General features: G+C 43.7%; 1 protein-coding gene across 1 annotated transcript in view; it reads left to right on the top strand.

Moving 5' to 3' along the window:
* Positions 1-27,781, top strand: part of LOC140718411 (uncharacterized) — a 185,158-nt gene that overhangs the window by 39,144 nt on the left and 118,233 nt on the right. The window contains exons 3-4 of the mRNA XM_073032125.1: positions 9,744-9,930; positions 15,606-15,788. Of these exons, the coding sequence (XP_072888226.1) occupies positions 9,744-9,930; positions 15,606-15,788 (370 nt within the window). The remainder of the gene's footprint in view (positions 1-9,743; positions 9,931-15,605; positions 15,789-27,781) is intronic.

Below are 27,781 nucleotides of genomic sequence, written 5' to 3'. Positions count from 1 at the left end.
ATTAATTAGGAATTCAGTAGTGTTAATATTAGCAATTATTATTGATTGAATTTTTACTGAACAACACATCTTTTTTGTTACTCATTGATTACACATGCAGTGGTTTGCAAAATCGCTTTACTCTGCCAGCTATCATCGATTGGGGATCAATTCCTGCCGCTGTCTGTAAGGAATTTTTATGCTCTTCCCTTGACTGCTTGGGTTTCCTTCGGGTGCTCCAGTTTCCTCCCACTGTCCAAAGTCGCACAGTTGTGGGTGGGGTTAGTGAGTTGTGAGCATGCTCTGTTGGTGCCGGAGGCGTAGTGACACTTTCTGGCTGCCCCCAGCACATTCCTTGGGCTGTGTTGATTGTTGATGCAAAACGCCAGATTTCACTGTATGTTCCAGTGCTGTTTCAATTAATTGATAGATTGATTACTTATTGTTGTTTCTGATGACGTATTGATAGTTCTATAATTTGCTGTTCAGTATGAGTTGTTTCTTGAGTGACTGCCAATTCAGACCCAAGTCAGTCAATTGATTGATATGCTTGACATTCATTGCTGTTAACAGATTTAATTTTAATATTACCATGTGAAATATTGGTCTTTAGAATTACTGTACGTTGCCCTTAGATTGATTGTCTTCTTTGCTGCTGATGATTGAAAAGTTGTCTGCTCAACATCATTAATAGGGAGGTGGGGGATGAGGACTGCCTTTGGCTGTTAGAAGAAAGTATATCGAGGAATGAGGGCATTAGATTGCACGGGAGCAGGGGGTGTTAAATAGGAGGGAATTAACTGACAGGCTTAGTTTGTGAATGTACAAAGTGAGTTAAATTTGTGATCAGCTATCACAGATTGTCATATTGAAACACAGTGGATTCCGGTTAATTGGGATACATCGGGACCAGTACATTTTTGCTGAATTATGCAGCTGCCCCAATTAGCTGAAGCTTCATGGAAATAGTTTAAAAAGGTTTAAAAACAAGACAAGCTGAGTGACAAATTATATATATAAATGAAATACTAAACAAATTAGAACACTACTGAACTATAGAACTGTATTAGCTCCTAGTACTTTATCGATGGAAGAAATAATCTGCATTACATTATTTTGACTATAAATGACCAAAATCAGTGCCAACACCCAGTGCAGATGCTTTAGGGTAGATGATTGCATCCTCTGAATCTTAATTTTCATTGTAACATTCAAGATGATTGTTGAAACCGTCGAATTCATTATAGTTTCAAACATGTTGAAGTACTGAAATTGTTTCTTTTTCACTCCCGGCTGTTTCTAGCATCTCCAGTCCTGAATGTTTGAAACTGCAGTGAGCAAAACAGTTCTGAACTGTCTTAATGCTTAATGATTGCCAACTATCAGTGACATAAATTGCTGCTTTTTGACATGAACACATGCAACTGACAAAATTTAAAAGCTGTTCGCTCAAAGCATGGTGTTGCGTCTAACTGTCACGCAAGTGCACGCAACTGTTACAAGTTAGAAACTGTTTGGCAACAGTCTGCTGCCACAATTAAGCAGCATTGTGTCCCAAATAAACAAAGGGAATCACAGCCATTTTCTCAGTTAGATTTTGTTCTCCAAGATTTGTCCCAAATAAGCAGCTGCCCTCTAAGTCGATGGCCAGTTAACCGGAATCCGCTGTATATTGTAGTCTCAATATTTGAAACATGGAGGATGGAATTGGGCAATTCAACTTCCTGGAAAGCAGGTGCTCAGTAAAGATATTATAGTGACAGAGAGGCCATGGGATCTTAAGACATTTAGGTCGAGTCTGCCCCACCATTCCTTCCTGGCTGATTTATAATCCCTCTCAACCCCAATCTCCTGCCTTCTCCCTATAACCTTTGATACCCTTACTAATCAAGAACCTATCAACTTCTGCTTTAAATGTAGCCAATGACTTGGCCCCCACAGCTGATTGTGGCAATGAATTCCACAGATTCTCCACCCTCTGGCTGAAGAAATTCCTCCTCATCTCTGTTGTACAGGGACATTCTTCTAATCTGAGACTGTGCCCTCTGATCCTAGACTCTCCCACTCCAGGAAACATCTCTCCATGTCCAATCTATCTAGACCTTTCAGTACTGGGTAGATTTCAATGAGATCCCCCTTCATTCTTCTGAACTCCAGAGAGTACAAGCCCAGAGCCATCAAACACTCCCCTTACATTAATGTAAGAGTGGATGTAATGGATTTGTCAAGGTTATATTAGGCGATTGATCTTTTTGTGCCATTATTGATTGATCATTTGATTGGCTGCTGTTATTGATCAAAATCCATCTGACAGTGTTACTGATAGTATTCTGATTCATTAAGCATCCATTCATTGTTGGTACTGAGTACTTCATTGTCTGAAAGTTCGTCCTGAACATTGAGAGCTCTTATTGCTCAATTGGACATTCATTGTTGTTACATGCCAACCAATCGGCATCTCTCACTGACACCTCTGAATTCTTACTGTTTATTTCCCAGAGCTGGGAACACAAGGGAATGTTTTTGAATGCTTTGTCCTGCAAGCTGAGATCTATTGCTTGCTGTCGGAATGAATGAAGCCAGTGTAGAGGTCAGTGCTCCAGCACAAAGCGACACAGTTTAAGGACAGGGACTGATTTCTGTTACTGTCTTGAATTATTAATCTAACTGTGCTCATTATCAGCAGACACGATAACTAATGCTCTCCCTGCTGAAACATTCAGTGGTTTCTTGGGGTTTTTTGTTTGGATGGAGAGGTTAGCAGGTCGGGTGAATTTTGGTATTGAGAGATTTCCTCAAGGATTCCTGGAACGTATGCAAAATTCACACATAGTTAATCCAAGCAGGGTGCAGCCTGGATTAGAGAGCATGTTCTATGAGGATAGCTTCGTGAGGGATGTGAGGGGAAGTTTTTTTACACAGTGTGGTAGTACACAGAACTGAGAAGGATAGTAGTAGAGGCAGATACATTAGGGACATGTAAAAGACTCTGATAGGCACAGGGTTGAAAGAAAAATAATTGGGTGGGTCAGGGGAAGGGATTAGATCAAACTACGAGTAGGATTAAGGGTCAGCCAGCAAAGCAGAAGGCCTACAATGTGCTGTACGGTTTTATGTTCAAGTTCACATGTATAGATTTCACCACTTTAAAGCCGGTAATGTATTACATACAATGCAGAATGGTCTAGGAAAAGATTATGATGGCTCCCCAAACTATCTGTCTCTTAAAGGACAAAATATTATCAATACACACATACATTTGAAGTAATTATTGATGTCTTCTTTGAATTGAATTGACGTTATTACTTACATCCTTCACATGCACGAGGAGTAAAAATCTTTACATTACTTCTCCATCTAAATGTGCAATGTGCAATTTATAGTAACTTGTAATAAATAATATGTCCAATAGGACAGTCGATATAGCATAGAAATACAATTGTATCAGTGTGAATTAATCAGTCCAATGGCCTGAGGGAGAAGGCTGTCCCAGAGCCTGTTGGTCCTGGCTTTTATGCTGTGGTACTGTTTTCTAGATGGTAGCAGCTGGAACAGTTTGTGGTTGGGGTGACTCGGGTTCCCAGTGATCCTTCCGGCCCTTTTTACGCACCTGTCTCTGTAAATATTCTGAATAATGGGAAGTTCACATCTACAGGTGTGCTGGGATGTCCGCACCACTCCGCAGAATCCTGCGATTAAGGGAGGTACAGTTCCCATACCAGGCAGTGATGCAGCCAGTCAGGATGCTCTCAATTGTGCCCCTGTAGAAAGTCCTTAGGATTTGGGGACTCATGCCGAACTTCTTCAGCCGTCTGAGGTGAATGAGGTGCTGTTGTGCTTTTTTCATCACACAGTCAGTAAGACCGCATGAGATCCTCGGTGATGTGGATGCTGAGGAACTTAATGCTGTTGACCCTCTCAACACAGATCCGTTAATGTCAATAGGAGTTAGCCTGTCTCCATTCCTCCTGTAAGCCACAACCAGCTCCTTTGTCCTTGCGACATTGAGGGAGAGGTTGTTTTCTTGACACCACTGTGTCAGGGTGATGACTTCTCTTCTGTAGGCTGCCTCATTATTATTTGTGGTTAGGCCAATCAATGCAGTATCATCCTCAAATTTAATTAGCAGATTGGAGCTGTGGGTGGCGACGCAGTCACGGATTTACAGAGAGTAAAGGAGGGGGTTAGGACACAGCCCTGAGGGGCCCCTGTGTTGACGGTCAGAGGGGCAGAGGTGAGGGAGTCCACTCTTACCACCTGCTGGCGATCTGACAGGAAGTCCAGGATCCAGCTATACAAGGCAGAGTGAAAGCTGAGGTCTCCGAGCTTCTCGTCGAGCCTGGATAGAATTATGGTGTTGAATGCTGAACTGTAGTCCAAGAACAGCATTCTCACATAAGCAACCTTCTTCTCCAGATGTGTAAGGACGGTGTGTAAAGCTGTAGCTATTGCACCATCTGTCGATCGGTTGTGTCAGTAGGTGAATTGTAGGGGTCCAGTGTGGGTGGTAGCAAGCTGCAGATGTAGTCCTTGGCCAGCTTCTCAAAGCATTTGCTTATTATTGAGGTGAGTGTGACAGGACGCCAGTCGTTCAGACATGTTACCTTGGTCTTTTTAGGTACAGGGACAGTGGTGGATGTTTTGAAGCAAGAGGGCACCTTACACTGGGAGATAGGGAGACGTCTGAACGACATAAATAAACAAACAATCCTGAATCTTGAATCTCTTTGTGTGAGCAGTAACATTTGGGTATTTTTAAATGTTGGTGTTTTTTCTTATCTGTTGCCTTTGCATGGCTGCAGGAGCTCAGTCAGGCTAAAAGGATCACCCTCTAGTCCAGGTCATCTGGGACGTAACTGGACTGTAGCTGAGAACTTGTCACAGCGCATCGGGTGGTTATAGTTGGTGGATTCCAAGTACTTGCTTGGTGCTGAGACACAGTTTGAGGCCTTGGATCAGATCAATGCAACATAAATATGTCCTTAACACTTCTAAAACAAAAGAGATGATCATTGACTTCAGGAGATCAAAGGACAGAGTACACCCCCCCCCCCCTCCGTATACATGGAGAGGTAGTGAAAAGTGTGGAAAACCTAAAGTTCCTTTGAGTTATGCTGACAAAACAGCTGACATGGACCACCAACACCTCGCTGCTTGTAAAAAAGGCATAACACTCTTCTTCCTCAGAAAGCTGAAACAGGCCAAACTCCCACAAAAGCTGCTGCTTAACTTTTACAGAAGCACAATTGAAACCATCCTGACCAACAGCGCCACAGTGTGGTATGCCAGCTGCACAGCCGCCGAGCGACAAGACCTGCATCGCGTGGTGAAACCGGCCCAGTGAATTGTCAGGATGGAGCTCCCGGACTGGACACCATCTATTCCAGCAGACTCAGGAGGAAAGCAATCAGCATAACCAGAGACACCACACACCTCGGCCACTCCCTGTTTGACCCGCTGCCATTCAGCAAAAGGTTCAGGACACTACAAGCCAGAACAAATAGACTGAGGAACAGCGTCTACCCCAGAGCTGTGGCCTCCATCACACCACTCCCACAGAACAATGATCGAAACTGTGAGCACACACAAGGACCCAAATACTTGCACTAATGGCACTTTGTGCATTACTGTGATATTCTGGTGCTGCTGCAACTTATTTTCTGCTACTTATCTATTTAATACTGTTTTTCTATTGCTGTCTTGTTTTTATCTACCACTTTGTTTGATCGCCTGAGAGGAAGCCAAACAGAGTTTAATTGTACCTATGTATAATGACAATAAAGATGATTCAATTCAATATCACTGCAATTTTTTCCCTCAAAGATATATGCCTTATTTGTTGAACTAGCAACAGTAATTATTCATAGACTCAGTGGCCACTTTACTAGGTATCTCCTGTGTCTAATAAAGTGGCCACTGAGTGTATATTTGTGGTCTCTTGTAGCTGTTCAATGTGTTCAGAGATGCTCTTCTGCACACCACTGTTGTAATGTGCAGTTATTTGAGTTACTGTCGGCTTGAACCAGTCTCACCTTTCTCCTCCGACCACGTTCATTATGAAGGTATTTTTGCCCACTGAACTGCCACTCACTGGATATTTTTTAGTTTCTTGCACCATCCTCTGTAAAACTCTAGAGACTGTTCTGGTTGAAAATCCCAGGAGATCAGCAGTTTCTGAGATACTCAAACCACCCCATCTGGCACCAACAATCATTCCACAGTCAAAGTCACTTAGATCACATTTCTTCCCCAGTCTGATGTTTGGTCTGAACAACAACTGAACCTCTTGACCGTGTCCGCATGCTTTTATGCATTGAGTTTCTGCCGCATGATTGGCTGATTAGATACTTGTATTAACGAGCAGGTGTGCCAGCATACCTAATAAAGTGGCCACTGAGTGTATGTCCATGGTAATAGAGCACAACATCTCTTTCTTTTATCAACAATCTGCTGAAGATAATCCACAGGTCAAGCAGCAAAGGAATTGTTGGTGATTCAGGTCGGGATTACTAAATGCCGCATTAGGGCCTGTGCAGCGGGTGAGATAATGTGACAGGAGAGGAGACTCCAGGGGAGTAGAAACACCTACATGAACCATTTGAAATAAGATTTGAGATTGTTTAATGTCATTTCCAGTACACAAGTGTAAAAGAGAAAATAATTATTTCTGGGGTAGGAGTAATTTTTACCCCAGACCCGATGCAGCACGAAAACACGCAATAAGGTAAGGAACACAATAAGTCTAATAGAAGAAACACAATAAATATAAATGCATAAGACTGCTTATATACACGGTAGGATTGTATGTCCATAAAGTGACACTAGGCACAGGAGTGTCTGTACATAAGGTGACTCTGACAGGAAGTGGTCGGGGGTGTGGAGGTGTTGATCAGTCTTACTGCTTGGGGAAAGTGACTGTTTTGAGTCTGGTGGTTCTGGCTTGGATACGTCATAACCTCTTCCCTGATAGGAGTGGGACAAACAGTCTGAGAGCAGGGTGTGTGGGATCCTTCACTGGCCATTTCTGGCACCTTTCTGTACATATGCCCTTGATGGTGGGTCAGCTGGTGATGCATTGGCCAACTTTGACTACCCGTTGTAGAGCCTTCCTGTTCTCACAGTGCAGTTTCTATAGTCGGGACAAGGGCAGCATACGACCACAGCCATTTGCAAGCTCCTTTCAAAGCCACAAACCATTTTAACTTTGAAATAAAATCCCATGAGTCAGAATTTGCATGGTTCTAACCAAGCTTCACACAGTTATTGGGACCTATGACTAGAATATGGTCTCTTATTACTGGGTTCATTGGGGAATATGTTGTTGAATAGAAAGTTCACTGGTTTACTAGTGGAACTCTCCCCTCAAGGGCAACAAGATTCAGATTAGGTTCCACTCCAGGTATCCTGTGGGGATAAAGTATGCCTTCTGAACATTGGGTTGGGGTTCAATGAGGGTACTCCTGTGTAGCACACATGGAGGAGTGTCATCTGCCCATACCCGGCCACTTTGTAAAGGGTATTTGGAGCTCTTTACTCTTGACAAATGTGCTGTGAAGATAAAAATCCCTCACATTACATCTGGCAGAGAGGCGTGACACAATGGTTGCAAATGACCACTGCAACTAAATGCGTGCGTGGGTTTCCTCCTGGAGCTCAGGTTTCCTCCCACAGTCTGGAGACGTACCGGTCATTGTAAATTGTCCCGTGATTAGGTTAGGGTTAAATCGGTGGGTTGCTGGCTGGTGCAGCTCATTGTTGTAGAAAGGCCTGTTTCACTTTCTATATCTAAACACACTACTGTGCAAAAGTTGTAGGCACATACATACATAGCAAGCGTGCCTGAGAAATTTGCACAGTACTGTATTTGTCAACGTGGAGTGGAGAGCGAGTTTGTAAGTCTGGCAGGAGCAAAGGATGTTGGGAATGGTGAGGGTGGAGCACTGCGGGAGGGGTGTGGGGGAGGTGGCACAGAAGGAGTGCTAGGGGTTGGGTGTTGCGGGTGCAGACAGACCCAGTTCTGAGGCACTGGGCAAGGTCAAATGATTCCAAACAACTGGTTTATTAATCTTTGCAGAATGTCTCCCTGGTCCTTCCTACTTTTTCCCCTTTTCCCAACCATGATTCCTCTCTCCCTGCCCCTTTCAGGTATATCATCACTCACAAATTTCATGAAATTTGTGATTTTTTTTGCTGCGACAGCAGTTCCATGCAACACTACAGTACTGTGCGAAAGTCTTAGGCACCCTGGTTAAATGTATGTGTGCCTGAGACATTTACACAGTACTGTAAGTAAGTAATTCTGCCGCTGTGTGTGTGAGAAGGTTTGATTTTGTAATTAAAGAGGGATTAATGAGAGTAGGGAGAAAAAGAAAGGATTTGTGAAAGAAAAATTGCTGTAAGGCTGCATCAGAAAGGCATGGGAGCGGATTGTTCTTCCTCTGGGTGCTCCAGTTCCCTCGACATTCCTACAGAGGTATGGGTTAGTAGGTTACCTGGTCACATGGGTGTAATTGGGTTGTGCTTTGGACTGGAAGGGCCTGTTGCTGGGCTGTATCTCTAGATAAATGACGTTCATATGTACAGGTTATCTTTTTACAGGTTAAATCGGGTGTCCGGGGAGGAAATGCAGAGCCTGCAGAGAGACTTAGATAGTTTAGGGGAATGGGCAAAGAAGTGGCAAATGAAACACAATGTTGGTAAGTGTATGGTCATGCACTTTGGTGGGAGAAATAAATGGGCAGACTATTATTTAGATGGGGAGAGAATTCAAAATGCAGAGATGCAAAGAGACTTGGGAGTCCTTGTGCAGGATACACTAAAGATTAACCAGCAGGTTGAGTTGGTGGTGAAGAAGGCGAATGCAATGTTGGCATTCATTTCTAGAGGTATAGAATATAAGAGCAGGGATGTGATGTTGAGGCTCTATAAGGCACTCGTGAGACCACACTTGGAGTATTGTGTGCAGTTTTGGGCTCGTTATTTTAGAAAGGATATACTGACATTGGAGAGGGTTCAGAGAAGATTCACGAGAATGATTTCAGGAATGAAAGGGTTACCGTATGAGGAAACAGAGATGCGGAGAAATTACTTTAGTCAGAGGATGGTAAATCTGTGGAATTTGTTGCCACGAGTGGCTGTGGAGGCCAAGTCATTGGGTGCATTTAAGGCAGAGATAGATATGTTCTTGATTAGCCAGGGCATCAAAGGGTATGGGGTGAAAGCAGGGGATGCAGCTCATGATTGAATGGCGGAGCAAGCTCAGTGGGCCGAATGGCCTACTTCTGCTCCTAAATCTTATGACCTGCACAAGTGAACCACTTATATAACAGAGGCCCCCTTGTAAAGCGGTGGCACAGTTAGCGTATCACATTTACAGCGCCAGTGACCCAGGTTCAATTCCCACCACTGTCTGTAAGGAGTTTGTATGTTCTCCCTGAGACCACATGGGTTTCCTCTGGGTGCTTTGGTTTTCTCCTGTCTTGCAAAGACTTGAGGGTTTGTAGGTTAATTGGTCATGGTAAATTACCCCATGATTAGGCTAGGAGTATATCAGGGGATTGCTGGGTGGCACAGCTCGAAGGGCCAGAAACGCTTGTTGTGTGCTTTATCTCAATCAATCGATTGATAGATAGATGGCAGAGTTTTGTAGGGCCTGAATGGCCTGTTACTGTGCCGTATCTCTAAATTAAATAAAACATCAAAAAATGCATATTTCTAGTATGAATTGGTCAAAGGTTGAGTAAGGCTTTCTGTTCTTGTTCCAGCGTTGTAAATACACAAATGAAAAATGGTGCCACTCCCCTCTATCTGGCCAGCCAGGAGGGCCACCTAGAGGCCGTCCAGTATCTTGTGAAAGAATGTGGAGCAGACCCACACATACGAGCCAACGATGGGATGACTGCTCTCCACTCAGCAGCCCAGATGGGACACAACACCGTCATCGTCTGGCTGGTAAGTACTGCTCCAGGAGTCGTGCTCTGGTGGGCGGCAGTTTCTGCTTAGACTACCTGGATCCATTTCCTGTAGCTTGGTGTTCTAACTCATGGGTTCTTAACGCAGATTCTCAGATGTATCTTCAATCTAGAATACATCACAAAATGGTTTGCAGCTATCATTAAATAATGCCTGTAACAAAACAATAGGACATATTCAACAGGTGATATCTCAGAAAGGTGCCACTCATCATTAAGGACCTCATCATTAAGCGATGGTAGTCATTGCTACCATCAGAGAGGAGGTACAGGAAACATAGAAACAAAGAAACATAGAAAACGTACAGCACAATACAGGCCCTTCGGCCCACAAAGTTGTGCCGAACATGTCCCTACCTTAGAAATTACTAGGCTCACCCATAGCCTGAAGACACACACTCAACATTTTAGGAACAGCTTCTTCCCCTCCACCATCAGATTTCTGAACGGACAATGAACCCATGTACACTACCTCACGAATTTTTGTTCTCCTTCAGCATAACTTATTTAATTTTTTAAATATATATTTCTTACTATAATTTATAGTATAGTTTATGTTTTGCACTGTACTGCTGCCACGAGACAACACGTTTCATTAGGTATGTCAGTGATAATAAACCTGATTCTGATCCAAGGCTGAGAAACCTGGAAGGAGGTAGAAGGTTTGACTGAAGGAATAGCTGAAGGACTTTGAAGAAGCTTGGCAGGTGGAAAGAGGGGATTCCCTGAAGTCTGGGGTGCTGGTGGTAGAATGGAGTGAGTTAGAAGCCACAGAGAATGGGAGTGTTGGGGGAAGGAGATTGAGGACTGAAGGTTGCTGGGTAGTGTAATGCCCCTGAGGGAGTAGAGAAACAAGAATTGGGAATCCTATTGTAACGTGTTGAGGAACATCAAGTTGGTGTTGTGGAAACAAGCCTACTGGGGAAGAAGTAAAGTGGGGTCACTATTGAGTTATAATTGTCAGTGCTATTTAAATTCACCCATCACCCGTTCCTGAGGCTGCTTCGGACAGCCATTAAAAGTGCTGGAATAGTGAAAGGTTTCATTCCGGGAGAATAGGGAGGCATCGGTTTCTCCTCCATGCCATGAAGTGCAGAAATGGCACCACTTTAAGGGGAACTGTTGACTGAAGAGATTCCTTCCTCTGAGCAGAAAGCGTGAAGTAAACCCAGTAAAAGGTGCTGAATCCTTAACTCAAGTGTGCGGAGTTTAGCAGAAGAGTGAAGCTTTTTCCGCTCGGAGTCGCAGGCTCACACAGCACGGAAACAGGCCCTTTGCTCTAACTGGTTCACGCTGAGCAAGATGTCCATCCAGACCTATCCCATCATGGATCGGACTGTAGAATTGTTATTTTTCCTGTAGTTTAACCATGCTTGCTTGTATTTTAATATAATCACCTACATCCTTGTCATTTTTCAGTGAATTTTACAGTCATAATGATACAGTTGCCTCATATTTTACTGGAAACTGCTTATTTTCAGCGGCAGGTGTTACATGACTTGAATCTGGCTATCTTACTGGTTAACTATTATCGCTGGAATTTCTGTTACATCTAGTTTGGTAGGAGAAGAACACACTACTTTTATAGCCTGCTTTTTTCTTTCAGCACTTCCTCTTTGCCCTTAATAAAATAGTCATCAACACCAAATTTTATGCTTCATTCTTGACTTCTGAATAACCTTGGTATCACAAAAACATCATTTGCTAGTGTCTGACCCATAACCTAAACCCTTACTATCTGTGAACTGATAAAACTGCCTTTTAAAAGTTGTTATTTTTATTTATCCATTAAATACTGGAGCATAGAACCAGTCATTCTGTAAGATCATGTTGATCTGATATGGTCTCAACGTGACATTCCTGGGTAACTTTTCATTCCCTTTCCTGGTGCCTGTTAGCTGTTTCTGCATCTTTGCATCTTTCAGTGGGACGGGATATCGCTAAACCTCAGATACATATACAGGTAGGGTTTTGCACATGGACACCAGGGAAGAGAAGAAGATTATGTACACTTTCAAATGTCGTAGACCAGCATCTGCTAGGTTTGTGTGAAAGTGGGATGCCTAGAAATCAGAGACCCAGGGAGAACAAGGCAGTGAAGGCTGTGATACCAGGCCTTCCTTATTAATTAATTCCTTAGGAGGCTGTGACCATAATATGATAGAGTTCACCTGCAACTTGAGAGGGAGAAGCTGAAGCCGGATGTATTAGTATTACAGTGGAGTACAGGGAATTATAGAAGTAGGAGAGATTGGAAGGGTCACTAGCAGGGATGTCAGCAGGACAGTAATGGCTGGAGTTTCTGGAGCAATTCTGAAGGTGCATGATATATACATCCCAAAGGACTATTCTAAAGGCAGGATGATGCAACTGCAAGCGAAGTCAAAAACAACATAAAAGTAAAAGTGAGGGCAAATGATAGACCAAAAATTAGTGGGAAGTTGGGAAGTTTTTAAAAAAAAAACAACTTTTAAAAAACCCATAAGGGAAAAGATGAGATATGAAGATAAGCTAACCAATAATATCAAGGGGATACCAGAAGTTGTTTTCAGATACATAAAGAGTAGAAGAGAGGTGAGAGTAGATAGTGAACCACTGGAAATTACGTTGGAGAGGTACAGTAGCTGTGGTGGTCAAGGAGGTTATGGCGGACGAACCGAACACGTATTTTGCATCCGACAGCAGCGGTGTGCCGGAAGTTTGAGAATGTCGGCAGTCAGAGGTGATTCCATTGCTATTATTAGGGAGAAAGTGCTTAGGAAGCTAAAAGGTCTGAAGGTGGATAAGTCACCTGGACCAGTTGGACTACACGCCAGGGTTCTGACAGAGGGTACTGAGGAGATTGTGGAGGCATTGGTACTCGTCTTTCAAGAATCACTAGATCCTGGCATAGTCATAGAGGACTGGCAAATTGTAAATGTCACTCTACTTGTTAAGAAGGGTCGAAGGCAGAAGAAAGAAAATTATAGGCCAGTTAGTCTGACTTCAGTGGTTGGGAAGGCATTGGAGTCAATTGTTAAGGTTGAGGTCTCAGGGTACTTGGAGACACATGATAAAATAGGCCGTAGTCAGCATGTGTTCCTCAAGGGAAAATCTTGCCTAACAAATCTGTTGGAATTCTTTGAAGAAATAACAAGCAGGATAGACAAAGGAGAATAGGTGGATGTTGTGTGCTTGGATTTTTAGAAGGCCTTTGACAAGGTACCACACAAGAGACTGCTTAACAAGATAAAAGCCCATGGTATTACAGGAAAGATACTAACATGGATAGAGGATTGGCTGACTGGCAGGAGGCAAAGCATGGGAATAAAGGCAACCTTTCCAGGTTGGTTCCGGTGACTAGCGATGTTCCACAGGGGTCTGTATTGGGACTGACTCTTTTTATGTTATATGTCAATGATTTGGATGATGGAAGTGATGGTTTTGTGGCCAAGTTTATGAACAATACAAAGATAGGTGAAGGAGCAGGTAGTGTTGAGGAACATAGAACATAGAATAGTACAGCACATTACAGGCCCTTCAGCCTACAATGTTGTGCCGACCCTCAAACCCTGCCTCCCATATAACCCCCCACCTTAAATTCCTCCATATACCTGTCTAGTAGTCTCTTAAACTTCACTAGGAAGCAGGGAGTCTGCAAAAGGACTTAGATAGATTAGGAAAATGGGCAAAGAAGTAGCAGATGGAATACAGTATTGGGAAGTGTATGGTCCTGCACTTTGAGAGAAGGAATAAAAGCAAAGGCAATTTTATAAATGGGCAGAAAATTCAGGAATCTGAGATGCAAAGGTACTTGGGAGTCCTCGTGCAAGATTTCCTAAAGGTTAGTTTGCAGATTGAGTCAATGATGAGGAAAGCAAATGCAATGTCCTGACGAAGGGTCTTGGCCCGAAACGTGGACAGCGCTTCTCCCTATAGATGCTGCCTGGCCTGCTGTGTTCCACCAGCACTTTGTGTGTGTGTTGTTTGAATTTCCAGCATCTGCAGATTTCCTTGTGTTTGTAATGTTAGTATTCATTTCGGGAGGACTAGAATATAGGAGCAAGGATGTAATGCTGAGGCTTTATATGGCACTGGTGAGGCCTCACTTGAAGCATTGAGAAGAGTTTTGGGCCACTTAACTAAAAGAGAATGTGCTGACATTGAGAGGGTTCAGAACAGGTTCACGACAGTGATTCCGGGAATGAAAGGGTTATCATATGAGGAGTGTTTGTTGGCTCTGGGCCTGTACTCACTGAAGTTTAGAAGAATGAGGGGGATCTCATTGAAACCTATTGAATATTGAAAGGCCTAGATAGAATGGATATGAAGAGGATGTTTTCTATAGTGTGAGAGTCTAAGAACAGAGGGTACAGAATAGAGAATATTCTCAGCCTCAGAATAGAGCGGCGTCCATTTAGAACAGAGATGAGTAGTCAGAAGGTGGTGTATCTGTGTAATTTGTTGCCACAAGCGCCAGGTTATTGGGTGTATTTAGGGCGGAGACTGATAGGTTTTTGATTCGAGCGTGAAAGATTATGGGGAGAAGGCAGGGGAATGGGATTCAAGGCGGAAATGGATCAGCCACGTGCAGACAAAATGAATCGAATCCCCTGATTCTGCTCCTGTGGTCTTATGGTCTAATATATGATCAGTACCTACAATTGCTCATTTGATAGAAATATTTCATCTGACACTGAATATTCTGGTTTCTTTCCCTAAGGTCAAAAGCCCACAAGACTGAAAGAAAATAATTTGTTCCATTTCTCTGGTTTCCTCAGTGAGAATTTAAAAAGAGTGTTAGAGGGCACCAAAGAAAGAAGCTGATTTCCCCATTGAGAAAACACTTACCCTCTTACCCTGCTCAGCTCCTCCTCCATTTCCCATCATGCCTTGGGCTACAGTCACTGTCTTTACCTCAGAGTCAGGGAGTTTAAAAAATGGGGTGAAGATTTAAAAGAGGTAGGCACCATATGGAACAAGCTGTCATTGGAGGTGGTAAAGGTGGATACAGTTATAACATTCAAAAGACATTTAGAGAGTACACAGATAGGAAAGGACCAAACATGAGGAATTGGGACCAGCTCAGGTTGACAACTTAGTTGGCACGAACAAATTGGGCTGAAAGTTCTGTTTCCGTGGTGTATAATCCATGACTCTATGAGTGGCTGTTTATGAAGTGCCATGGGATATCATCTTAGATTCATCTTCCTTTCATTTATGGCCCCTTTGCCAAGACACCAAATATTCATAAAGCTTAGATATTGGTGAAAGGATTGAATTTAAGAGTGACTTGGTGGGGAGGGGGATGTGGAGCAGAGATGTTTGCAATCCCTGTGACAAACAATGATTATTTTAACTCTAAATCTAACCTCTCCTGAATTCCAAGAAAATGATCAAAGTTAAGAAAATGCTCTCAAAGAGTCATGGAGTGGTACAGCACAGAAACAGGCCCTTTGGCCCATCTAGTCCATGCCAAGCTGTTATCCTGCCTAGTTTCATTGACCATAGCCCTCCATACCCCTCCCATCCATGTACCCATCCAAATTTCTCTTAAATTTTGAAACTGAGTGATCATTTCTTTAAAAAACGGAACAAATATCTATAACAAATTTTCACATCAGGTTGTCAGACTCCGTTCACTGGTTAACCTATCGTCTCCATTGCCCCATCCAGGTGAGTTTCTCAGACATTAGCCTGTTGGACCAGGATGGTGAAGGGGCCACAGCAATGCACTTTGCTGCCAGTAAAGGACACGCCAAGGTTCTCAGCTGGCTATTGTTGCACGGAGGTGAAATTGCCACGGATAACTGGGGAGGGTCCCCACTGCACGATGCTGCTGAGAATGGAGAACTGGAGGTAAATTTCCAAACACTGCACGGATCTGAACTGTGATGCAGATGAAATGAAGTAATTAATAGATAAAGAGCTCAACTTCCTGTGATTCTTTATGTTTACTTACTATTTTCCTTTGTGCTCTGACAAACCTAACTCTGCTTTGTTAAAACCTAAGAATAATTCTGCTTTGAATTAGTTGGTATTAATTAAGGTCATCATATATAACATCAAGTCATGTATGTTAAAGTGAATGGTTTTACTCTGTGAACATAGATTTAAGGGGCTGAATGGCCTCATTCTTTTGTATAAGGATATATGGAAATAATTTAAAGTCTTGCAGAAAGCCCTCTCCTGGTTTAATTTGTAAATACACCAAAAGGTGCACTGGAAGGGAGTTTCCAAACTGAGTTCCCGAATTTGCAGTACTGTGCAGAAGTTTTAGGCACATAAATGTAGCTAGGGTGCTTAAGACTTTTGCACAGTACTGTAGTAACATTACGTAGTGCACAGAACTGCTGTCACAAAATAAATTAAATTTCATGACATATGTGAGTGATGATAAATTTGATTCTGATATAGATAGATGCTTCATTGATCCCAAAAGAAATTATAGTGTCACAGTAGCATTACAAGTGCACAGATATACAAATACACAAATATTAATAGAGAAGTAAGAAAGAATAAAAGATAAATTACCTCAAAGAGTCTAACTTCCCTGGCTATAGGTTGACTTAGTATAGCGCCCAATGGCCGACAGTGAGAATAACCTCCTATAGTGCTCTTCGGAGTAATGCAGTAGTCTTAGTCTTTTACTAAAAGTGCTCCTCTGTTCAGCCAAGGTGGCATGCAGACGGTGAGAAACATTGTCCAGAATTGCCAAGATTTTCCATAGGGTCCTTTGTTCTACCACAGCCTCCAGTTTGACTTCTTCAACAGAGCCAGCCTTTCTAATCAGTTTATTGAGCCTGTTGGCATCACCCATGTTGATGCCATTGCCTCAGCACACCATCGCATAGCAGATTGTACTGGTGACAACAGATTAGTAGAATTTGTGAAGGAGAGGCCTGAATATTCCAAAGGACCCCAGTCTCCTCAGGAAGTAGAGGAGACCCTGGCCCTTCTTGTACGCAGCCTCTGTGTTGGTACTCCACTCAAGTCTGTCATCCAGGAGCACCCCAGGTACTTGTAGGTCCTCACTACATCCATGTCCTCACCATCAATAGTAACAGGAAACAGTGCAGACTTAATCACCCTAAAGTCCACCACCATCTCCTTTGTCTCACTGATGTTGAGCTGCAGATGATTCAGCTTGCACCATTTGACAAAGTCCTCCACCGGGGCCCTGTATTCATCCTCCCATCCTCCCTTTATAATCCCAACTACTGCTGAGTCAATAGAAAATTTCTGCAGATGTCATGGCTCAGCATTGAATTTAAAGTCTCAGGTATACAGGGTAAACAGGAAGGGAGCCAACCCAGACCCCTGTGGGTCTCTATTGTGGACTGAGGCGGGAAGGGGGCAGGGAGAGGGGAATCGTGGTTGGGAAAAGAGGAAGGAAGAATGAAAGGAGCAGGAAGCAACAGAAAGATGTTGTGTAATGATCAATAAACCAATTGTTTGGAATCAAATTACCTTGCCTGGTGTGTCAGTGCTGGATGCATCGGCACCCATGCCACTCCCTGCCCCTGGCACACCTTCTTTGCCACCTGTCCCACCCCCCACTGCATTTCAGCCTCGCCATTCCCAACATCTTTTGCTCCTGCCAGATTTACAAACTCGCTATCTGCTCCACGTTGACAAATACAGTATTGTGCCGAAGTCTTAGGCACCCTAGCTATGTATATGTGCCTAAGACTTTTATATAGTACTGTAGTGCTCAGATATTAAATAAGTTTTCCCTCAATCAGCTATGGGGCGATAACAGCATGCCCCCACATTCTCAAAGCAGTGATGTCAATCAAGTGTCCTTTCTTTATAGCTGTCCAGTAACATCAGTAGTGAATGGCGACCCCTTAGCCAGCAGTGAGGATTATGCTTGGATAGTCCACTTCCCTATTCCTCTTTTCCTGTAGTTATTAATTTTTTAATATAATACTTTTATGTCTTGTACTGTATCGCTGCAGCAAAACAACAGATTTCACAGCAAATATCAGCAATAATAAACCTGATTTTGATTCTGAGCACACATCTGTAGAGTAGACTCCAAAGTAAATTATTTGCTTCTCGTGGAATCAATGTTCATTACAGGCATTAGGAGAATTTGAATTGGCTTATTATTGTCACATGCACCAAGATCCAGTGAAAAGTTGGTCTTGCACGCTGTTCATACAGATCAGATCGTTACACAGTGCGGTGAGGTAGAACAATAACAATGCAGAATGAAGTGTAACAGCTGCAGAGAAAATGCAGGGCGTTTGAGAGATGAGAAATATATTTCATGCAATTCTGCTCAGTGTGTGGTGTGTTGTACTGTTATTTCAATAGAGGCAGTGACTTGCGTTATATTCATTTTAACATTTCGAAGCTCATTTAGTTTCTGAGAGTTTTCTGCATGCTTTAAGGTCCCCCAATAAAGTCTCTCAAAGTTGCCATGCACGTTGATAGGATTGTTAAGAAGGCATACGATGTGTTGGCCTTTATTAATCGTGGGATTGAGCTCAAGAGCCACGAGGTAATGTTGTAGCTCTACAAAACCCTGGTTAGACCGAGCTTGGGATATTGTGTTTGATTCTGGGCACCTTATTGTAGGAAGGAGGTGAAAACATTGGAAGGATGCAGAGGAGATTTACCAGGATGCTATCTGGGTTGGAGAGCATGTCTTATGAGTGAACGTCTGTTTTTCTCTTTGGAACAAAGGAGGACGAGAGTTGAGAGAGGCGTACAGGATGATAAGAGGCACAGAACAAGTGGGTATTGAAAGACCTTTTCCAAGGGTGGAAATGGCTAATACAAGGGGGCATAATTTTAAGAAGATTGGAGAAAGTAACACCCTGCCAGGGGTCGTGTGGAGATAGATACACTAGGGGCATGTAAGATGAGAAAGATTATAGAGAAATGGAAGTTTAATATAGGAGAGAAAAGTTAGATTGATTATAGGGCAGGTTAAAAGATCGGCACCATATTGCAGGCTGAAAGGCATACACTTTGCTGTAATGTTCTATGTTCAGTGGAGGGAGGAAATATTGATGCACAATTCGGAAACTACCTTGTCACCAGTTCCATGGAGGGTTCTGGTCATCATCTGTGCTAACCTTGCAACTTCCCAGCTTGTTGATTTATCTATCGATTTATTTATTTATTGAGATACAGCACAGAATAGGCCCTCCAAGGAGATGGTGGTGGACTTGAGGAGACCTAGGCCTCATATGGAGCCAGTGATCATTAATGGAGAATGTGTGGAGCAGGTTAAGACCTACAAGTATCTGGGAGTACAGTTAGACGAGAAGTTAGACTGGACTGCCAACACAGATGCCTTGTGCAGGAAGGCACAGAGTCGACTGTACTTCCTTAGAAGGTTGGCGTCATTCAATGTCTAGTGAGATGCTGAAGATGTTCTATAGGTCAGTTGTGGAGAGCGCCCTCTTCTTTGTGGTGGCGTGTTGGGGAGGAAGCATTAAGAAGAGGGACGCCTCACGTCTTAATAAGCTGGTAAGGAAGGCGGGCTCTGTCGTGGGCAAAGTACTGGAGAGTTTAACATCGGTAGCTGAGCGAAGGGCGCTGAGTAGGCTACGGTCAATTATGGATAACTCTGAACATCCTCTACATAGCACCATCCAGAGACAGAGAAGCAGTTTCAGCGACAGGTTACTATCGATGCAATGCTCCTCAGACAGGATGAAGAGGTCAATACTCCCCAATGCCATTAGGCTTTACAATTCTACCGCCAGGACTTAAGAACTTTTTAAAAGCTATTATTAATGCTTTTTGAGATAGTGATTTAGATGCATATCATATTTTTTACTAGGTTAAGTATTGTATGTAATTAGTTTTGCTACAACAAGTGTATGGGACATTGGAAAAAAGTTGAATTTCCCCATGGGGATGAATAAAGTATCTATCTATCTATCTATCTCCCAGCTCTTTAAGCTGTGCCATCCAGCAGATCCCCTGATTTAATCCTAGCCTAATCACAGAACAATTTGCAATGACCAATTAACCTACCAACTGGTACATCTTTAGTCACGGGCAGAACATTACAAACTCCTTCTAGGCAGTGGTGGGAATTGAACCCAGGCCGCTGGTACTGTAAAGCGTTGTGCTAACCACTACACTACTGTGCCGATGCTGGTCAATTTACCAACTGTCCGGTCTGAGTGCCACATAGAATGAAGTTCAAACGATGTAGAAATTAAGGCTTGTATTGAGGATTTGAAGAACAGGCACCTATAGTTGGATGTAAACCTGGGTGTTAATGATGCCCTGAAAGCTAAAGATGATTTGCTCCACTGCGGTTCAGTGGGTTTTGAGGTTGGCGAGGAGCTCGATGCAGTCTCTGTCACAGGTGGTGCATAGTCTAGGGTGTTGTGTGGAGAATCATCTCCACCTCCTCCCAGTTGCTTCTTCTCCAGTTTGAGCTCGTCTGGGATTACCCTGAGCCTGGGAGGATGTTACATCTCTCTCTATGAGAACGACTTTCCTCTATGCTGGAAATCTCCTGCTGTGACACAAATTGGAGCTGACCTTGTTTTGGGTGCTTGGTACCGATGTAACCCACCCATCAGAGCTGGATAGGGCTGGCCTGAAGATTGCCTTTTGCTTCAAGGACCTGAGCAACTGTATCTAAGTGTCATTACATATAATCATGTATTTCAATGTAAACTGGCTTAGTGAAACAGCTCCTCCTACATTTAAGAGGCATTTTGGCAGACATTTAAATATCAAGGCATCACAGGACATAATCCTAACGCAGGAAATGCACTCCAGATCACCTGCCTGTTAACATTCATGTGGCAGCAACTCAATGCATAAAAGCATGCGGACACAGCCAAGAGGTTCAGTTGTTGTTCAGACCAAACATCAGAGTGGGGAAGAAATGTGATCTGAGTGACTTTGACTGTGGAATGATTGTTGGTGCCAGATGGGGTGGTTTGAGTATCTCAGAAACTGCTGATCTCTTGGGATTTTCACACACAGCAGTCTCTAGAACGGTGAGAAAGACAAAATGCATCCAGTGAGTGGCAGTTCTGTGGGTGAAAACACCTTGTTAATGAGAGAGGTCAGAGAAGAATGTCCAGACTGGCTGAAGCTGACAGGAAGGTGACAGTAACTCAGATAGCCACAGTGTGTGCAGAAGAGCATCTCTGAAAGCACAGCCATCAAACGTTGAAGCGGATGGACTGCAGCAACAGAAATTCACAAACATACGTTAATGGCCACTTTATTAGGTGCAGGAGGTACCTAATAAAGTGGCCACTGAGTGTAGGATTCAGTAGCCAAAAAGGTTGGCATGTATATGCTGGGCTGAAAAGCCTGTTTCTGTGCTCTCTTTGACCCTGTGACTATGAGATGTCAGGATGTGAATACATAACACCTTACTGCCCCCAGACACTATGTTAGCCTTGAGCTGGAACAGGCCTGATACTGGGTATCCCACCCTGCTAATGGGTTTGGAAAATTTGGTTGAGATGGCATTGGTGATACCTTTGCTGTGCTCTCCTGCTGTCTGGTTGTCCATATCTCTCAGTCCCACAGGGGGCAGAGGTCACTGCAGCTGGGTGAGCCGTGAACTTGGTGCCTGGTTTTGAAGTCTTGGTTTTTGAGCAACTTTTCCCTCAGAAGGCTGAGGCCATCGTAGAGCACTAGAGCACAGAATCAGGAGACTGAGGTCCTTCAACATCTGCCGGACGATGCTGAGGATGTTCTACAAGGCTGTGGTGGCCAGTGCTATCATGTTTGCTGTTGTGTGCTGGGGCAGCAGGCTGAGGGTAGCAGACACCAACAGAATCAACAAACTCATTCGTAAGGCCAGTGATGTTGTGGGGGTGGAACTGGACTTCCTGACGGTGGTGTCTGAAAGGAGGATGCTGTCCAAGTTGCATGCCATCTTGGACAATGACTTCCATCCACTCTATAATGTACTGGTTAGGCACAGGAGTACATTCAGCCAGAGACTCATTCCACTGAGATGTAACACTGAGCGTCATAGGAAGTCATTCCTACCTGTGGCCATCAAACTTTACAACTCCTCCCTCGGAGTGTCAGACACCCTGAGCCAATAGGCTGGTCCTGGACTTATTTCCACTTGGCATGATTAACTTATTTTTATTTAATTATTTATGGTTTTATATTGCTATATTTCTTCACTATTCTTGGTTGGTGCGGCTGTAACGAAACCCAGTTTCCCTCGGGATCAATAAAGTCTGTCTGTCTGTCTGTCTGTCTTTGGCCCATCGAGTATGTGCTGAACTGTTATTCTGCCTAGTCCCATGGACTCACACCTGCTCTGTAGCCCTCCCATCCATGTGCTTATCCAAACTTCTCTTAAATGTTGCAATCAAACCCACATCCACCACTCACGTTCGCAGCTCATTCCACACTCTCACCACTGCAGTGGGGAGTTTAATCATTTGATATTTGCTCCCAGAATCATAGTACATGGGAAGATATTGTATCAGAATTATTGTACAGAAAGACCAAGGAAAACTGGAATTAAGTGTTAGGTTGGCATTGTTATTCCCTGCCCCAGGCTCCCCCCTTCAGCAATAATGATGACACAGCTGTAGGTATTCCTAAATCTTCCCTCCTGTGGTCTCTGGCAGGGAAGCTCTGTGTATCTGTGCAATCCTTCTTCTCACCCTTTCTGTGTTACACTTCCTGCTGTGATCTCACAAATGACTCACCAAGTCCCACAACGACAGGTGTCAATGCTGTCGCTGGACGGATTCAAGTCGCATAATATTCCTACTGGAGTTATTCCGGGAGGGCAGACTTTCCTTTGGAAGCAGATGCCAATAAAAAAATTCCTCTTTCAAACATTGTGGGGAACTTGACTGAATTATTTTCAAAACCTTCAATTCATTGTTTAAATTCAGATGTTGGCTATTATTAATTTTTATTAATGGGAAGGTATTTACCTTTTTTTTCTCCTTAATAAACAGCTTCAGTCTTGGTCAGGGTTAGATTCTTTTTTTTTGTAATAAATTAATATAGTTCAATATAACTATTGATTAACTTATATGAATACGGGGTAATGAGATTTTTATTATGAATGTAGGCCACCTTTAGTCTCAATAGACCATGGATTTGCGCCTTGGAAAGTTTCCGAAGTTTTTTTAACGGAAAACCCTCAGTTGCCCAAGCTGCAAGTCTCCCCTCTCCATGCCACCAATTTGTCCAAGGGAAGGGCATTAGGACCCATACAGCTTGGCACCAGTGCAGCACAAAACAGGCCTTTCAGCCCATCTAGTCCATGCCAAAACAGTAATCTCTTGAGTCCCGTCAACCTCCACCTGGAGCATAGCCCTCCATACCCCTACCATCCATGTACCTATTCAAATATCTCTTAAATTTTGAAGTTGACTCACATCTACCACGTGAGCTGGTGGCTTGTTCCACACTCTCACTACCCTCTGAATGAAGAAGTTTCCCCTCATGTTCCCCTTAAGCATTTCACCTTTCACCCTTAACCCATGGCCTTTAGTTGTAGCCTCACCCAAGACCTCAGTAAGACCTACTTTGGTGGTTTCTCCCAAAGTGCAACATCTCCTTATCAACATTAACCATTAAATTCCATCTAACACTTTTCAGCTAGTCCAGAACCCATTGCAAGCTTTGGTAGTCTTCCTCACTATCCACCGCACCTCCAATCTTGGTGTCATCTGCAAATGTGCTGATCTAGTTAACCATGTTATTATCCAGACCATTGATATAGATGTTAAACGGTAACTGACCCAACACCAATTCTTGCAGTACGCCACTGGTCACAGGCCTCCAGTCAGAGAAGCAATCATCTATTACCACTCTCTGGCTTCTCCCATGAGGCTAATGTCTAATCTAATTTACTACCTCATCTTGAATGCCAAGCAACTGAACCTTCTTGACCAACCTCCCATGTGGGACCTTGTCAAAGGTCTTGCTGAAGTCTATGAAGACAACATTCAGTGCCTTGCCTTCATCAACCTTCCTAGCAACTTCCTTGAAAACTGTTATGATTGGCTAGACATGGCCCACCTCACACGAACCATGCTGACTATCTGTAATCAGTCTCTGTCTATCCAAGTACGTAGATATACGTTCCCTAGAATACCTAGCAATAAATTTCCCGCTACTGATGCCAGGCTTGCCAGCCTATAATTTCCTGGCGGAACAACACTTACTATCCTCCAGTCCTTCGGCATCTCTCCCGTGGATAAGGATGTTTTAAATATCTTAGTTGAGGCACCTGAAATTTCTGCGCTGGCCTCCCACAGGGTCCCAGTGAACACCTTGACAGGCCTTGGGGATTTATCCACCCTAATTTGCCTCAAGACAGCAAACATCACCTCCTCTGTAATCTGTATACGGTCCATGACCTCGCAACTGTTTTGCCTCACTTCTATAAACTCTATGTCCATCTCCTGAGTAAATCAATTTAGGATCTCCACCATCCCTTTCAGCTCCGTGCAGATTGCCACCCTGATACTTCAGAGGACCAACCTGTCCCTTGCTATCCTTTTGCTCTTAACGTATCTGCAGGAGCCCTTAGGATTCTCCTTCACCTTCTCTGCAAGAACAACCACTTGCCTTTTTAGCCCTCCCGATTTCCTCCTTAAGTGCTCTCTTGCATTTCTTATATTCAAGTACCTAATTTGTTCCTTCCTGCCTGTACCTGCCATGTACCTTTTTTTCCTGAAGCAGAGCCTCAATGTCTCTCAAAAGCCGAGCTTCTCTAAACCTGTTATCCTTGCCTTTTATTCTGACAGGAACAGAAAAACTCTCTACTCTCAAAGTTTCACTTTTGAAGGCCTCCCAAGTACAACTTTGTCAGAAAACAACCTGTCCCAGTCCACACTTGCCAGATCTTTCCAATGCCATCAATATTGGTCTTTCTCTACTTTAGAATTTCAGCCCAAGAGTGATCATTTCATGATCACAGGAGGGAATGAAAATGTGCAGAGGGTAAGGGGTACGTGTAGAGGGGATGGGCGAGGGGTAAGTGTAGCAAACTATGTAGACAGGACTGAAGTGCATGGGGCTGCAAACTCCTCTCTGAATAAAAACCGTTTCAGAGGTAATTTCGTGTCTCTGGTGTTTTTCCTCAACTGAGCAGGTTAATAATTTCAGGTTGACACAAGGACCAGACCAATCCTTTTCCACACTTACCTTGAAACTAAAGGTGTGATGATCACAAGATGCAAAGTGTTCCCTTGCACAAGCTTCTGTCACCTGCTCCATCTCATTCCCTCACAGGAGATCTAGTATCCACACTCTCTCTAGCTGGGATTTCTATGGGCTGATTAAGGAAACTTCCCTGAACACATTTAACAAACTCCTTCCCATCCAGCCCTTTTACAGAATGGGAATCCCAGTAAATATGTGTAAGGTTAAAATCACCTACTGCCACAACCTTATTTTCTTGCATCAGTCTGTAATCTCTCTACAAACTTCTTCCTCTAAATCCCAAGGTCTGTTTGGTGGTCTGTAATGTAGCCCTATTAATGTGATCATACCTTTTTTATTCCTCAGTTGTACCCGTAAAGCCTCATGAGATGAGTTCTCCAGTCTCTCCCTGTCAGAGCACTGCCATGATATTTTCCCTGACTAGGGTCACCATCCCCCCTCCTTTGCTCCCTCCCACTTTATCACGTCCAAAACAACAGAACCCTAGTTCCAAACAAGAGAAAATCAGCAGATGCTGGAAATCTGAACAACACACGCAAAATGCTGGAGGAACTCAGCAGGCCAGGCACCATCTATGGAAAAAAGTACAGTCAATGTTTCGGGCCGAAATGGTTGAGGACAACATTGATGGTGGAAGAAGGGAAGCCCCTTTCTTTGAAAAGCCCCAGTCCTGCCCCTCCTGCAACCAAGTCTCACCAGTGGCTACAATATCATAATTCCACGTGTTGATCTATGCTGTAGGCTCATCCGCCTTTCCTAGAATACTGCTTGCGTTGAAATATATGCAGTTTAGAACATTAATCCCACCATGCTCAACGATTTTATTCCTGACTTCATACATAGGCTTAACAATATCTTTCTCCGCAATCATCCCGCTATCTGTTCTGGCTCCCTGGTTCCCATTTACCGGCAACTCCCACTTAAACCCCAACTCCCCACCAGTGAACCTTCCCACTAGGATATTAGTCCACCTCCAGTTCAGGTGCAAACCGTCCCATCTGTACGTTCCAACCTTCCCCAAAAGAAAGCCAATGATCCCTCCCCCCCCCCCCCCACACCATCTTCTCAGCCACATGGTAAACAGTACGATCTTCCTATTTCTGACCTCACCAGCATGTGGCATAGGTAGTAATCCTGAAATCACAAACACTGGAAGTCCTGTTCCTTAGCCTAGCACCTAACGCCCTGAACTCACTTTGCAGAACCTCGTCCCTCTTCCTACCCATGTCAGTGGTACTCACTGGGCCATTACCTCTGGCTGCTCACCCTCCCAGAATGCAGTGGACTCCCTGACCCTGGCATCTGGGAGGTAACATACCATCCAGGAACCTTGTTCTCGTCCGCAGAACCTCCTTTATGTCCCCCTAACTAACAAATCCTCTACCACTACAACCCGCCTCTTCTCTCGTCACCCCTTGCCGTCTGAGCCACAGAGCCAGACTCAGTGCCAGAGACTTGATTGCTGTGACAGTGTATGTCCATTCTTTATCCACGTCCAAGCTGAGCTGACCTAGAGAAGGGCACAGTCTCAGATTAGAAGGACGTCCCTTAGAACAGAGGTGAGGATGCTCTCTTCTCATTACTGCCATCAGGAAGGAGATACAGGAGCCTGAGGTCCAACACCACCAGGTTCAGGAACTGTTATTTCATCTCAGCCATCCTGAACCAGAGAGGATAACTTCACTCACCCCAACACTGAACTGATTCCACAACCTATGGGTTCACTTTCAAGGGCACTATGACTCGTGTTCTTTCTTTCTTTCTATCTGTCTATCTATCTAATCTTTTTTATTTTTTGCATTTGCACAATTTGTCATCACAAGATCACAAGGCAAAGGAGCAGAAGTAGGCCATTTGGCCCATCAAGTCTGCTCCACCACTCCACCATGAGCTAAACTATTCTCCCATCTAGTTCCAATTTCCGGCTAATTTCCCCATATCCCTTGATATCCTGACTAATTAGATACCTATCAATCTCCTCCTTAAACACTCTCAATGATTGGGCCTCCACGTCTGTACGTGGCAACGAATTCCATAAATCCATGACCCTCTGGCTAAAAAAATTTCTCCTCATCTCTGTTTTAAATGGGTACCCTCTAATTCTAAGACTGTGACCTCTTGTCCTGGACTCGCCCACCAAGGGAAACAGCCTTTCCACATCTACTCTGTTCAACCCTTTCAACAGTCAACTTTTACACGGAGGTTGTTTGTCTGTTTGTTTGCAGTTCTTCATTGATTCTTTTGTGTTTCTTTGAATGTACTATGAATACCTGCAAAAAAAATCTCAATTTACTTTGAATCTATTTAGGCAGAGGGTGGTTAGTACCTGAAATACACTGCCTGAGAGAGTGGTGGCAACTGGGTCTCTGCCAGCATTTAAGAAGTACCCAGATGAACACTTGAGTAACTTGGGCATAGAAAGCCATGGGCCAAGAGCCGGGAGATGGGATTAATATGGATGAGTGCCCCCTAGTTCACGTGGGTGAGTTAGCCTAAAGAGCCCAGTCCCATGCTGTGTTATTCAGTGGTTGCTAGCAGTGTTGAGTATCGCTGCAGTATGGGCAGTCTTTGTGTCGCAAAATGGACCAGTTCTTATAGTCACCTTGGTAGTTTAGTGTCTGTCTTTCTCCAGTAGTGGCGGCCGGATCAGTAACATTTATTACGTTTGTTTGACATGTATTTCTCCTGTTAATGCA

The sequence above is a fragment of the Hemitrygon akajei genome, chromosome 29 (assembly GCF_048418815.1).
Source record: "Hemitrygon akajei chromosome 29, sHemAka1.3, whole genome shotgun sequence".
In the NCBI taxonomy this organism is placed as follows: Eukaryota; Metazoa; Chordata; class Chondrichthyes; order Myliobatiformes; family Dasyatidae; genus Hemitrygon; species Hemitrygon akajei.
Note: the sequence above shows the minus strand (reverse complement) of the source record. Positions and strands in the feature narration are given on the sequence as shown.